This window comes from Rhinatrema bivittatum, chromosome 10 (genome assembly GCF_901001135.1).
Source record: "Rhinatrema bivittatum chromosome 10, aRhiBiv1.1, whole genome shotgun sequence".
NCBI lineage: Eukaryota > Metazoa > Chordata > Amphibia > Gymnophiona > Rhinatrematidae > Rhinatrema > Rhinatrema bivittatum.
The window spans coordinates 72003767-72018016 of record NC_042624.1 but is presented as its reverse complement, the minus strand read 5'-3'; the positions used below and the strand labels follow the sequence as shown (position 1 = coordinate 72018016).

Below are 14250 nucleotides of genomic sequence, written 5' to 3'. Positions count from 1 at the left end.
TTTCTACCTCTTCTACAAAGAGGAGCCTGGCTCTGCTCTCTAGACCTCCAGGACGCATACACCCACATTGCGATAGCTCCAGCTCATCACATGTACCTCCAGCTTTTAGTAGGCCCAAAGCACTATCAATACCGGGTGCTTCCATTCGGCCTAGCATCGGCTCCAAGAGTCTTTACCAAATGTCTCGTAGTTGTCGCAGCCTTTCTCAGGAAAGAAGGTGTTTACATCTACCCCTATCTAGACGACTGGTTAATCAGGGCCCCAACCCAGCAAGCAGCTCGATCATCCCTGGATTTGACCCTACACATTCTAATCTCTCTAGGATTTCTCGTCAATTACGAGAAATCCTATTTAGTCCCATCTCAAACCTGGTCTTTCATTGGGGCAGACTTGGACACCTTACAGGCAAAAGCCTTCCTACCTCAACAACGAGTACAAACCCTCGTGTCTCTCGCTCACCAGTTGCAGTCTCAGTACACAGCAACTGCTCGGCAATTCCTTGTCCTTCTCGGACATATGGCGTCCTCAGTCCATCTGACTCCAATGGCCCGCCTGGCCATGAGAGTCATGCATTGGACTCTACGGTCACAATGGACTCAAGCGACTCAGCCTCTCTCGACCATTGTCCACATCACTGACGCACTCCGTCTGTCTCTCGCCTGGTGGACACATCAGAACAATCTCCTCCAGGGACTGCCTTTTCATCTACCAGATCCTCAACTCATTCTCACCACCGATGCTTCCAACCTCAGCTGGGGAGCTCATGTAAACGATCTACAAACACAAGGATCTTGGTCTCAAGAGGAATCCAAACACCAGATAAATTTCCTGGAGCTTCGAGCAATGCGATATGCTCTCAGAGATTTTCAGGATTACCTATCAAATCACGTCATCCTGATTCAGACAGACAACCAGGTGGCCATGTGGTACATAAACAAGCAGGGAGGCACAGGCTCCTTCCTTCTGTGTCAGGAGGCCGCTCAGATTTGGGCGGAAGCGCTCTCCCACTCGATGTACCTCAGGGCCACCTACATGCCGGGAGTGGACAATGTCTTGGCGGACAAACTGAGTCGTGTCTTCCAACCGCACGAGTGGTCGCTCAATCCCTCGGTAGCGACCTCTCTCTTCCAGCAATGGAGATATCCCCAAATAGACCTCTTTGCGTCCCCTCAGAACCACAAAATAGACAATTACTGCTCCCTCATTCGGAGCGAGCGCTCTCAGCCCAGAGATGCATTCTCCCTCTCGTGGGCAGCCGGGCTGCTTTATGCATTCCCTCCACTTCCTCTTCTCTCGAAGACTCTGGTGAAGCTCCGACAGGACAAGGGAACCATGATCCTGATAGCACCCCACTGGCCATGCCAAGTGTGGTTTCCATTACTCCAGGATCCGCAGACACATTCCCTTGGGAAAGGACCCGCTTCTGATCACTCAGAACGACGGATGTCTACGCCATCCCAATCTTCAGGTCTTGTCCCTGACAGCATGGATGTTGAAAGGTTAATCCTTCAGCCACTTAACCTTTCAGATTTGGTTTCTCGTGTCCTCATTGCTTCACGGAAGCCTTCCACAAGAAAGTCTTATTCCTATAAATGGAAAAGGTATACATCATGGTGTTCTTCACAGTCCCTTGATCCCTTTTCCTGTCCAATCCCGAGATTTTTGGACTATCTCTGGCATTTATCGGAATCCGGTCTAAAGACTTCCTCAATCAGAATGCATGTCAGTGCGGTAGCCGCCTTCCATAAAGGTGTCGGGGATGTTCCTATATCGGTACAACCCCTCGTAACATGTTTTCTTAAAGGCTTGTTTCATATCAAGCCACCCTTCGGCCTCCAGCCCCTTCTTGGGACCTTAATCTGGTTCTTGGTCGGCTCATGAAACCTCCATTTGAGCCTCTTCACTCCTGTGACCTAAAATATTTCACATGGAAGGTGATTTTCCTTTTAGCTATCACTTCAGCTCGCAGGGTTAGTGAATTACAGGCCCTAGTTACCTATCCGCCTTAAACTCCTGCAGGACCGGGCGGTACTCCGCACTCACCCTAAATTCTTACCTAAAGTAGTTTCGGAGTTTCACATTAATCAATCCATCATACTACCTACCTTCTTTCCCAGGCCCCATTCCAATCCAGGAGAACAGGCTCTGCATACCCTCGACTGTAAACGGGCTCTAGCGTTCTACCTAGACCGTACAGTTGCCCACAGGAAGAGCACTCAGCTATTCATCTCCTTCCATTCCAACAAATTAGGGCAACCTGTGGGTAAGCAGACTCTCTCCTCCTGGTTGGCGGACTGCATATCTTTTTGCTATCAGCAAGCAGGCATTCCTTTTCACGACCGTGTTAAAGCACACTCTGTGAGGGCCATGGCGACTTCAGTAGCACACCTACGATCGGTGCCGCTTCCTGACATTTGTAGGGCTGCCACCTGGAGCTCACTCCACACTTTCACAGCCCACTATTGCTTGGACAAAGCCTGAAAACAGGATTCCATCTTCGGCCAATCTGCGTAACCTGTTTCCAACGTGACGTACCAACACCCTTCCGCCTGCCCGGTGGGGTTCCGGATGCCCTCTACCAAATTCCACCCCAGTTGTTGTGCCTGTTGCACGCCGTTGGGTACATTTGGTGCATGTTCGGACATCCTCAGCTCTGTACTCACCCATATGTGAGGACTACCATCCTGCTTGTCCTGTGAGAAAGCAAATGTTGCTTACCTGTAACAGGTGTTCTCACAGGACAGCAGGATGTTAGTCCTCACGAAACCCGCCCGCCGCCCCGCGGTGTTGGGTTCGTAGCACTTTGTTGTTTTATTTTTTCAGCACTGCCTGTAGCTATAAAATAAGACTGAAGGGGGACCCCTGCTGGCTGCAGGGTTAGTGCCATGCTGGGCATGCCCAGTAGGAGCCAGTCAAAGTTCTGGAAACTTTGACAGAAGTTTTCCGTGATTGGGCTCCATCCTGATGATGTCACCCATATGTGAGGACTAACATCCTTCTGTCCTGTGAGAACACCTGTTACAGGTAAGCAACATTTGCTATCCCAGTTCTTCCCAGCCTGATGAGGGCCTGGGTAGACATATCAGAAGGGACGCCTGACCTTGGAACTCCCTTAACTGGAAGGTAGCTCAGTGGGTATAGGACAGGTGTCATCTCGTTTTGGCATGGATCCTTCTGCCTTTTCTTGGGTAGAATTTTTTCAAGGATTGCAATCCTTTCTTCAAGTAAAGTCCTCTGCCTCGACCAATCTTGCCAGGTCAGAGTCTCAGATGGTGATCTCTCACGTGCCCGGTACTGCTTTTAGCACTGAAGTACACCTAGATTGGTATCTGTTCTTCCTGATAGGATCCGGATGGCCCAGATGATGAGGCCAACCATTAATCTCTGAAGGATGGGGAAATTCCTCCAGGTCTGGAACCATATAGGTCTATGTTGCGGTTCTTTCATAGAGATGAGTTACCAGCTTTGATTTTCCAAACATAAAAGATGCAGGGAGTACCTGGACTGATTTCATATCTGAGCCAAAGAATAATCCCATTTTGGTTTCTTTGCGTAAAGCCTCTTTTTTTTTTTTCTCTGTTATGGAGGCCATTCAAGAATTGATCTTGAGTGTGACACCCCAGAGGTTAATTTCAAAGGGGTACGAGTCTTGGAAGGCCTGTAACCCCTAGATCCAGTGGTGAGAGAGTGGTTGTGTTTTCCAAAAGTGAATGCTTTTGTGTGTACCGTCTCTAATCAGACGACTATCCCTGTTGAAGGAGGCCTTGAAGGAATGTATATGATAGGATTGAGGCCATTCTTAAGCAAGCATTTGAAGCCGAGGCAATGACCTTGCAGATAGCTTCTTCTTGTTCCCTGGTGGTTCGTTCCTGTTTACTTCTCTCTCGGGAAGTCAATGAATCTGGAGTGAATTCCAGGGCTGTTAAGGAGCCAGCAGCTGCCTTTTTGGCAGATGTGGGCTGCGATTTGGTCCGCACCTCAAGGTGTGACTTCGGTCATAGCGGCCAGGCGTCAGTTGTGACTGAGAAATTGATCAGCCGATGCAACCTCCAAAGCTAACTTTACAATATTGTCCTTTAAAGGTTCGCTCTTGTTTGGGATTGAGTTGGAGAAAATATACAATAAGTGGGGCAAGTCCCCGGTTCCTTGGTTGCCGGAGGATAAGAAGCAGACACCTTGCTCCCTTGGCATGAGAGGTTATGCTAGGGGATCCAAGCATTTTCGACCATACAGAGGAACAACTTTGAAGACAACCCAGACAGGGCACAGACTCCCCCACCTCCCACCCATCCCTGGGAACAGGAGATAGGGGGATGCCTTTTTTTTTTTTTTTATTAATATCAGAGGTGGGTCGAATTCACGTCAGACCATTGGGTCTTGGAGGTGATACGAGATGGATATGCGCTGGAGTTTCACAGTGTTTCTTGGAACGTGTTCATGGTGTCTCCTTGCCACTCCCTGCAGAAGAGGCAGGTGGTGGAGTGTACATTGTCAAGGCTCCGAGAGCTGTAGGTACCAGTGCCCATGTCTCAAAATACAGGTCAATATTCCATTTATTTGTTGTGCCCAAGAAGGAGGGACTCTCTACCTGGGTAACATCAAGCTAGGTTGAGAGAACATTGCACAAATCTCTCATCTTTGAGTGAGTTTCCTCACTCTGAAGGTTATCAAATCTTCACAAGAGAGCACTGTTCTGTTCATACATCTCACTTTGAATGTCAAAGTGGCCCCTAACCCTACACTAAATCCTAAACCTCACCTCAAGTTACTAGGTGGGCCTCCCAGAGAGATATAAATACCTGTCTAGGGTGAGGGCATTATGGCTTCTCTCTCTCTCTCTCTCTCTCTCTCCCCCCCCTCAGTGGCTCTGATAGTAAACATGGTCCCCCCAGTGGTTGCCTGTAGGAAATACCACAATTCTGGCACTTATCTCAAAGTGCGAAAAAGTTATCGTAATTTGCGGTAACTTAGCTCTTCGCATAGGTATTAGCGCAAATTGCAATAAAATGCCTATTACCATAAAACACGCCCCTTTTTCTATCGCGTGCTATATTTAGTGCATTTTGATAAATCCAGGCCTTAGTTTGAACTTTGAAAGTTGTAATTCTTCTCATTGAATTTTAAGGAGTGAACAGGCTTCACTTTATTTCACACATCCATTCCTATATCTTGTTGCTTTATGTGTGATCTTTTTCTTCCAATATTTATTGCACTATCTGTTTCGTACCTGCCATCTCTGGGAAGGAGGCAAGGCTCGTGCTGCTTTACTCTTGATTACTGCATGCAGTATCAAATTCTACATCCAGGTGCGGACACTATGCACTTTTCCTTCAATCTTGTCTACTGTATGAACTTCAAGGTTGCTTATGGAATTTAAAACAAAGCAAAAGCATCTGCTCTGATTTGGTCAAATTCCATCCTCCTCCATTCTAGTATCCTGGTCTGGAATAATGTCTTCAGCTGTACTCCCTGTGCATGGTGACATGTCTAGCAGTTATGTTTAAAGTGATTGGAATACTATATAGATATATTTTATGTCTTCATTTATTTTTCTCTTGCTTTTTTTCTTCCTCCTCCTCTATATCCCCTTCCTTAGTAGTGATGTGCCGAATGGATCAACTTTGCCTCAAGAAAATATGAGCCTCTTATCGAACAAGTCTGCCTCTCTGAACCTTTCGGAGGATCCTGAGGCTGGAGGAGACAGCAGTGACCCTCAGAGAACCGGAGTTACATCTTCCTCTGCTTCGTAAAGCATGGTTTTCCCCCACCTCCAGAGATGTTCCTTCTTGGAAGGGAAGGGGGTTAATAAAGTTTGGGGGTATTGGGTAGCAGAGATGGTGTCAGTCACATTGCCCTCCATGGGTGTCTGAGCCTGGGGAGGAACATTACTAGGTCTGGACATAATGTGCGTAAAAACACCACTCAAGGCATACCCAGCACATAGGTTCACATTAACGCATTTTTTAATAAAAAAAAATTTAAAAAACAAATATGAAGATGAAAATTAGCAGTATCTGCAAGCAATTCAAGATTAAATTCGTTTTTGTTCTGTGAATGAACTTTATTTTAATAACTTTGGACGCCTTGGATCCAGGGCTTAAAAAAGGAAGATATTATATATATATATATACTCTGTTTGATTAATTGTATGATCTTAATGAGGTAGATTTTTTTCTCTTTTTTTTATTTTGATATTACATATCCAGTGTTAAATTCAGACTTGCTTCTGACTGCCCTTGCTCTCCCACTATCTACTACACTCATGTTCCTGTTGGATCAGTACTCCAGTGATAAGGAGCATGCACCTAATATTCCTTGACAGAAAATGTGCAGCAAAATGGATCTGAGGCAGAATTTATCAGTCTTCTCATATTTCGTTAATATTTCTTTTGCCTCCCTCTGATGCTGAATTTTTTTGGAAATGAGGGCTAGAAATTGACAGCTATGGTCCACAGCAGCCATTAGTGATTAAGCATAATACTGAATAGACTTGTACAGTATAGTCTGTAGACATCCTTTTTCACCGTTGCATGTTTTGTCTGCATCTCCCCACCCATTGTTAACCATTTTCTTTGTGAATCAGTTTGCATATCTTGCCTGATTCGCTTTGTGGCATCACAGGCCAGGAATCGTGACAGGATGTGTGCAGATGCACCTGAGCACATAGTTCTCACCCTCCATCAGATTATAAAATTAATAGTTACTAATATAGAGCATCTTTAAACAGTAGCTGTAAAAGCAGACACATAGCAAGAGTGTCAGAGATTATTTCTCACATTCTCAGAGACCAGATACTCGCATTAAACTTGCAGTCTGTGATCACTACCAAAAACTATGCCTGTAGTCTGGGAATTTGTCCGTGGGAGGGGTTTATCAGATCATGGACACAGAACCTGAGGGAAAAATAGCTCAAGAAATTGGTCAATAAATAAGAGTCCCAGATATGATTGGAGACTGTACTTGTTTCTCTGTTTTGAAAGTGCTTCTTATCATATGTGAGCTTGAGCCAGTAATCCCCACTTGTTTGTGAATATATGAGCTATAGCTAAGGTTCATGATCACAAAACATTTTTCTCTATCTGCCTCTAGTGTTTAAGATGCATTGTGTAGGTCCTTGATGATGCTGCTCCCGTCAAAACCACAAACTATAGGCTTCTCCGACTGAATTTGAAGGGAAATCATACTTTCAGTCTGTCAGCATTAAGGCCTGGGCAGCACCCCAGTTTCAATTCTGTCTCCAATATGGAATATGACCATGGACAAAAGGAGAGGTCAAGGGATATTGCAGTTTCACAGGGCAGGCCCAGACTTTGGTACAATTGACTAAAAAAAAAAAGTAAAAACGCTATCAAATTAAAAATGAAATACTCTTTTTAGGAATAACATCTTTGTAATTTCTAAACCAACTTAAAATTGGCATTTTTAATTATTCATTGTGAGTGCTGCCGCTGATCAGACAAACATTTTGCAGCGCAGCTCAGTGCCAGATTATGCGAAATAATTGCATTCAATGGGCACAAAACTCCTTGCTCCTCCTAACCCAATCAGTGTCTTCTGCTTCAGATGGTACTTCCTGGAGGGTAATCTAGTGCTCTCGGCCAATCTCTTGGAGGGTAAAAGGTTTGCCTTTGATCATGTTGCTGCGCATGTTCCAAGTCAAGGCCCTGGTATCCAAATCTCGACTGGGGAGGTCTGCTCAGTCTGTAGCCACTTTCTTCCCCCTTCTCCTTCCCACTACAGTTTTCTTCTGGTTCCTGAAGGAGACCACTAACTCAGAAAGCACTGGCTATATAATAAGTTACTGCATTGCTTTGGTTGGGTAAAAGCAACAGTTCATTTTTGTTTTTCTTGTTCTGGTTTGTTTTTTCTTAACCCTAAAATCCTGTCCAGGGTTATATCTGCCTTGGTATAAGCTTTGTGTTCAGTACACTGTTCAGCTACATTTTGGGAAGATAGAGTATAAATACAGCTCCACTATTGCCTACCAGTAGGAGAGTCCAAACTGATCACTTTTTTGAGGCGCGATTCTTTAATTTTGCCCAGTCAAGGCACCGTGTTTATTATATACTATTTCACATTGAATTTGATTATGCCCTACAGACCTGACTGGTCAAGGATTTGATATTCACATATTGGCTTGGAATTCGAGCTTTCCTTTTTTATTTACATAAAAAGTTATACATATATATATATATGTATATATGATTTTATAGATATATATATATATTCACTGTTTTAAGGATTTTTTCGTATGAGTGCAGCAATTGCAATGAGATGTTTGGTCAGGTGATAACTAGCACAGAGCAGAAGAATCGGATGTCTTGCTGCCTTGTGCTCATTAGTTTTACTGCTGTTAAACCAGTTGCATACTTCTAGTGTCCATGCTTGAATACCAGTTGCCAGGGAAATACTAACCCGCTTCTGATAATGGATATGCTATCATAGGTCGTAGCTTTAATTTTCCCCTATTTTGGGTTTTTTGCTGAAAGAGATTACCACTTTATTATTTTTTTTGCTCCTTCTTCTTTGCAAAGTCTTTAACCTTTCCTCTTTAATATTAGAGAGCTGTTATGTAGCCAGCAGTATCTTCTAGGGTTCCCCCCACACCATCAAATCTCATCTCATCCTTGTGTATACTGTGCATGAAAACTTGTCCCATGTCACTGGTCTATTTGCAGGAGCTCAGTGTGGCTTATTTAAACTGTATGAGTTGTCGTTACTTATACAGTCAGTCCCTGGGTATACCATAACACTCATATTAACTTGCTTTATAAAATAATGGAATTGCCTTCTTAATCGTGTCTCTCTGCCTCTTGACCCTGTAAATTAAAAACAAAAAATTCTTCAGTTAAGGGAGAGTCTGTCATAGTGGCTAATTCCATTTCTGTATAAATTATCTTTGGTATGAATTGGATCTGCCTTTTCCCATCCTGTGTTTTTCTTAGTTCTGCTGTGCACTTTTGTGTAGGCATCTGCTGTCCTTGCCACCAGCCTACTAAGGTGAATGCCCTTGTGCACATTTTATTTTGTTAATATCTGCAAACAACCTAATCTGTTCTTGCCAAACTGTTTTTCTAACAGGATCCTGTACTGCGCTCTTCCTTTTCCATCCATTTCCCTGCTCGCTGGTTAGTTCAGTAGTGTGGTTTCAGTACAGCAACAAAGTTGAGGGTGAAAGGGTAATGAAGTTGGAAAGGAAGACTTTTGCCCTTAAAAAAATAAAAAAGATTATCATAGGAAAAAATAATTCTGCATTGGGAATACTCTTTCCTGCACAGAGCTTTTTATTCTATGGATTCTGTTCCTGTACAGAAGTTCTATTACTTTTATTTCTGGCATTGGAAAAAAAAAATTTGTTTACGCTCTTTGGAAGTAGCTAGAGTATTTTTATAAAGAAAATATAATTATTGACCTCATTTGCTTTGTCTCTTAAGTTTAAAAACCCTGCTTTGTTGAAAGCCCTGCTCCTGGAGATCAGTGGCTGCATTTTGATTGTCAGCAAATGTTGTGTTGTCTTGTTTGTTTTTTTGTCTCGCTAGTATTGACTTGATAGCCACCACCTCCCTGATCATACAGAAATAGCAGTTTGCTGCCTCAACAAACAAAAAATGGAGCATTCAGATGAATTCGCTTAGCCAATAACTTCTATGAAGTTGCCTTTTCTAATGATATTATTACTCATTTATACACAAACGTGGTATTGCCCTACTGGTAGGCAAACAAGAGGGCTGTTTTTGTGATAGAAAATTGTTGTTTTCAGTTTAAGAAGAGCCAAAGACTTGTGGAGTTCATTCTGTCTTCTTCCATAAATAATATTTTGTTTTGAGGGGGATTGTTTTTTTTTTTTGTTTGTTTTGCTTGTTTTTTAATATCCTGCAGTGGTTCTCAAACCTGTCCTGATAACCCCACAGCTAGTCAGGTTTTTGGAATCTCCACAAGGAATATGTGTATGCTAAATTTGCATATATTGATCTCCCGGGTATAGAAATTTATCTCAAGCATATTCGTTGCATATATCTGGAAATTCTGACTGGCTGTGGGGTCTGAAGGACAGGTTTGGGTGTCCCATTTGCTTGAAAGGGGAAAATTAATAGCATGACTTGTTCATATATTAGCTGGTGGTGTCACAAAATGGAGAGAGAATTAGATACTATGATTGGATAGAATATCATGTGAGTTTTAAAGCTCGGGCACTGCATGACACCACTACTGAAAGAAACCTTCAAAAGTGTGACTTGGAATGAAAGTTTGTTTCATGTATAAATCTACCACAGAGCAATAGTTGTGACGATGACTGGCACTTCAGTAAATATACCTGGGATTTTTAAATCCATGGAACATAAAAGAAATCTAGCAGTATTTAAACAATTGTATTTCTGGAATTATTTTTTTCTTCCAGAGAGAGCCATGTATCATTTGAAAGCTATGATTTGTACCTTTGCATTTTCTTAAAAAATAACACACTCTGAGAATTTGGCATCCACATCAAAATAGTAATTTTGACTTTTATATGGTGCTTTGACCATACAACATTTTTTCTTCATTCCTTCATCCAGTCCATGATCTTGTTCCATTTTCTCCCTTTTAATTATCTACCCCCTCCCCACCCCTCTTTTTTAAGGTGACAGATCCAGGTGAATTGGGTACTCTTAATTGCTGAAGGCTAGAAAGGACATTTCCTCCAAGACTGAATGCACTCTTGTGCTAACAGTTGTCACTCCAGTAGCAGAGGTCTTTTTCCCTACTCAGAGCCTGAGCCCCACAACACAGGAAGTTCCAGTTTTTCTTCACCATTTGATTAAAGCATGTATGTTGATGAACTTTGGATGCCCTCCAAGATTTATACATGAGGTCACCTCTCATCTTTAGAGCACTGGTATCCCTGAATTTATTCTGCATATGCAGGTCAATATTTCATAAAAATAAGAGCAGCGAACCTGCAATGTAAATACAATAAATAGAGGACATAGTATAGCAGAGACTAATGGATCCATAAGCATGTGTAGTTTGAGATCCCTGAGAGGTAGCATGCAGGTGCTGCTTTGTGCATTCTGAGACTTAGAGTCTTGCTGTTTTCCTTTACTAAGTCTGAAGAAGACACGTAATAGTAAAAATCTCCCTAAGGAAACCCCTCTAATACTAATACATATATATGTTTTCCATTATTAGAAGTCAAATGTTCTTTGACACATTTGGTGTTAATCTATAGCAGGGTTCTTTGTTCCCTGAAGAGGTCTTTTAGGATGTATAAAATATGCAAAAATAACCCATCTCTGGGCTAAATTGATGCACTGTTATATTCATTGTGGGTTTTTCTGAAAACCAGACCAGCTTGCAAGCCTTACTTAGGTGGGTTTTTTTCTTTTACATGTTTTTGACAGGGAACCTTTGGTTTCAGGAGGGAGGAGAAGGGATGTTTGCATTATTGTTTTTCTTGAAGACAGATAACTCCCAAATCTTTGGTATCGAACAAAAAAATCTATGTCTAGCTCTGTCCTACAACTGGAAAGTGCAGTTGGCTTTTCCCAGTCCCTTTTCCCTTCCCTAATTCCATTGCTGAGCAAGAGGGAAGCGATCCCTAGGACTGCACAAGTGGCAACTGCTCTGCCAATAGTTTGGATGATTAAAGAGCAACCGCTAATCACATAAGTTCTGTCTCTCAGATCATGTGCCCAGACTTCCTCTGACAGTGACTATGACTTGACTTAGTACTGGGAAAGGGTGGCACTGGTGTGGGATTCCCTGCTCTAAAAGCCATAGATAATTTCCAGTTGTTGGGTTTCTGTGCAAATTTTCTTTATCTGTTCAAGACTAGCTTTACTTTTGTCTTCAGGCTCATACCAGTCTCCCAGAGACATTTTGCAGCCATTATCACCTTTTTGGGGTGGAGTTTAATTTGTTTTTTGGTTGGTTTTGTTTTTTAAATAACTTTTTAACATTTTGGTGCATATATATGCTTGGGATAGAGCTTGTGTAATTTACCAATCGTATTGATTGTATGTGATTGTGCCCTGCAGAGGTATATTTAACAAGAAAACAAAAAAAAAAAAAAGAGGAAGATAGCCTAGGATTAATAAGAGAGTCCATGAGATTTGAGTCAGATTAGGAGCAATGTTAGGAACTGAGGGCAGTGATTGAGTAAAAAAAAAAATCTGTTCCCAAAACACCAACTGTTCTCAGAAAAATAAAATATTTTGTTTGTTTTTTGGTGCTTTTGTACACTTACTGTTGTTTGCGCTTCAGCTTCTGTTGTTCTCCCCATCCAAAAGCAAGAGCCTGAAAGAGAACAGTAGACTCTGCAACTGTTGATTTTGAAATGTCTTTGTTCACTCATGCCTCTCAAAGCCTTGTGAGCCTGAAACAGATGAATATCCTTTACCTCAATTAAAAAAAAATTGGTTTGGAAGGGAATGGTTTCACCTTGATGCCCCCCCCCCTTCCCCCACACACACACACACACACACACTCCTTTAACTTTTGAGACGGTTCAGATCATTGCTTAAAATAAAACCCCACAAATTGGAAAAAAGGGCTGGAAATCAAGCTAACTGTTAGCCTGTGAAAAGAATGTCTAGCTTTCAATTTATATGGTAAAGTATTGAATTAAAACCTACCAGTTCAGTCCACCATTATTCCTTCAGACTATGGTCTTTGTGGATAAACCACCCTTTGCCCACAACATTTTTATTGGGGTGTCGCAAAGAGCTATATGGGTTTTGTTCCCCATGTTAAGTGCTATGAATGTAGACCTCATTGTAGCGCGATAATTAAAAGTTCGAGCGAGAACCATTTCTGAATTGGGAGAAAGGAGAAGAGTAAAGACCAAAGCTTTTGAGAGGTATAGAGCTAAACTATTAATTTTGTTTACATGTATTTGGGCATGCATGGCAATGCGATACAATCTGCCATGTCATGATTGGATGTGGCACTGCCCACAGCTCCCTGTGCGGAACTGACTCGGCCTCCTGTTGCTCCTGCGTAGTGTTAAAGGCTCTTATGAGTTGCAGATAAAAGGATTTCTTTTAAAGGAGTAAAAGAGGGAGTGGAATCACCTTTTTTGGTTTGTAAATAAGATGGAGGTTGTCCACCAAGGTGTTTATCTGCTTTCTGTCAGCATTTATATTAAATGATACATGAATGGAGAACAAAAGTGAAATGTCTCTTTCAGTATTGATTGAGGTCTGTGTACATGTGAGTGCTGGTGAAGAGAATGAAATGGAGCTGTGTCTGGTCCTTATACAGGGGGAGATGATTTTTCAGGACCCCCGTGGTGCTTGGAGGTTCTGCGTGCAAGATAAGTTTCCCCTGTCTTTTTACTCTTTGTGCTTTTGCAGTCATGGGGATTTTAAAATGAAATATCTGTCCTTTTTCCAGCACACTCTAACCTCATCCCAGACATTGCTCCTTTTTTCCATGGTGAAAAGTGTGTGCGAGAGTTCCAAAGTCAGTGTCCCATGCTTTACAAGGAGCTCTCGGAAGCTAAGTCCCTACATTGGAAGCCTAATAGGCAGTTGCACACCAAGAGCGCAGTGTCCTCCCTGGCTGAAGCTCCCAGGAGCCAGGTCCCTTCACTCACTGAAATAAAAGCAGAGGCTTAGGGAAGGTGATTTAAGTGCAGTTTACTCACCACCCCATCTTCCTTGCACTAATTGACCAAAAGTAAGGCTCTTTGCATTGTAATAGAAAGAAATGCATTGTTAAAATAAGAAAATTCAAATACTGTTAGACCATTACTTGTAAGATGGGTTCACTGTGACACAGCATAGTAATAGTACATCTGATTAGTTTCTTAGGAACCCCTACAGTAGCATTTGGAATGTTTGTACCCTTAACCCATATTCATGTTGGAAGTCATTAACAGGAAGGTGAAAAGATCTAGGTTAAAAAAAAGTTGTCATCTTTGTGCTTAAACACTTGCTGTAAATAAAACTAAACTTTTTTGTGTGGTTTTCCTTTTTTATTTTTCCTACTTTCTAGCCAGTTCATGAAAAGAAAGCCTTTTGAAACCTGACATCACCTTTCTCCCTTCCTTCATGGCTTTGTTATAAGTGATCACCATTTGCCTTCACCTCTTCTTGCTCTCTTCAGAGGCTTCCCAAAGCATAGCATCCCTGCTGTGAAATGTGATGGACAAGACACCCACACCTCTCCAGTGAGCTGGCCTATTTCCATAAGTTAGAGCAATGCTTTTCAATCCAGTATTCAGGGCACAACTACCCAGTCAGGTTTTCAGGTTATCCACAATGAATG

At 42.3% G+C, this 14250-nt stretch overlaps 1 protein-coding gene across 3 annotated transcripts in view; it reads left to right on the top strand.

Annotated features, from left to right (window-relative positions):
- The window catches only part of RC3H1 (ring finger and CCCH-type domains 1), a 256670-nt gene extending 244491 nt beyond the window's left edge, over nucleotides 1–12179 (top strand). For 2 of the 3 annotated variants that reach the window (XM_029617716.1, XM_029617714.1), the window contains exon 20: nucleotides 5597–12179. In XM_029617716.1, the coding sequence (XP_029473576.1) occupies nucleotides 5597–5750 (154 nt within the window). In that variant the 3' untranslated portion in view covers nucleotides 5751–12179. The remainder of the gene's footprint in view (nucleotides 1–5596) is intronic. The other variant, XM_029617715.1, reaches the window with a different exon arrangement.
- The last annotated feature ends 2071 nt before the right edge of the window (nucleotides 12180–14250 follow it).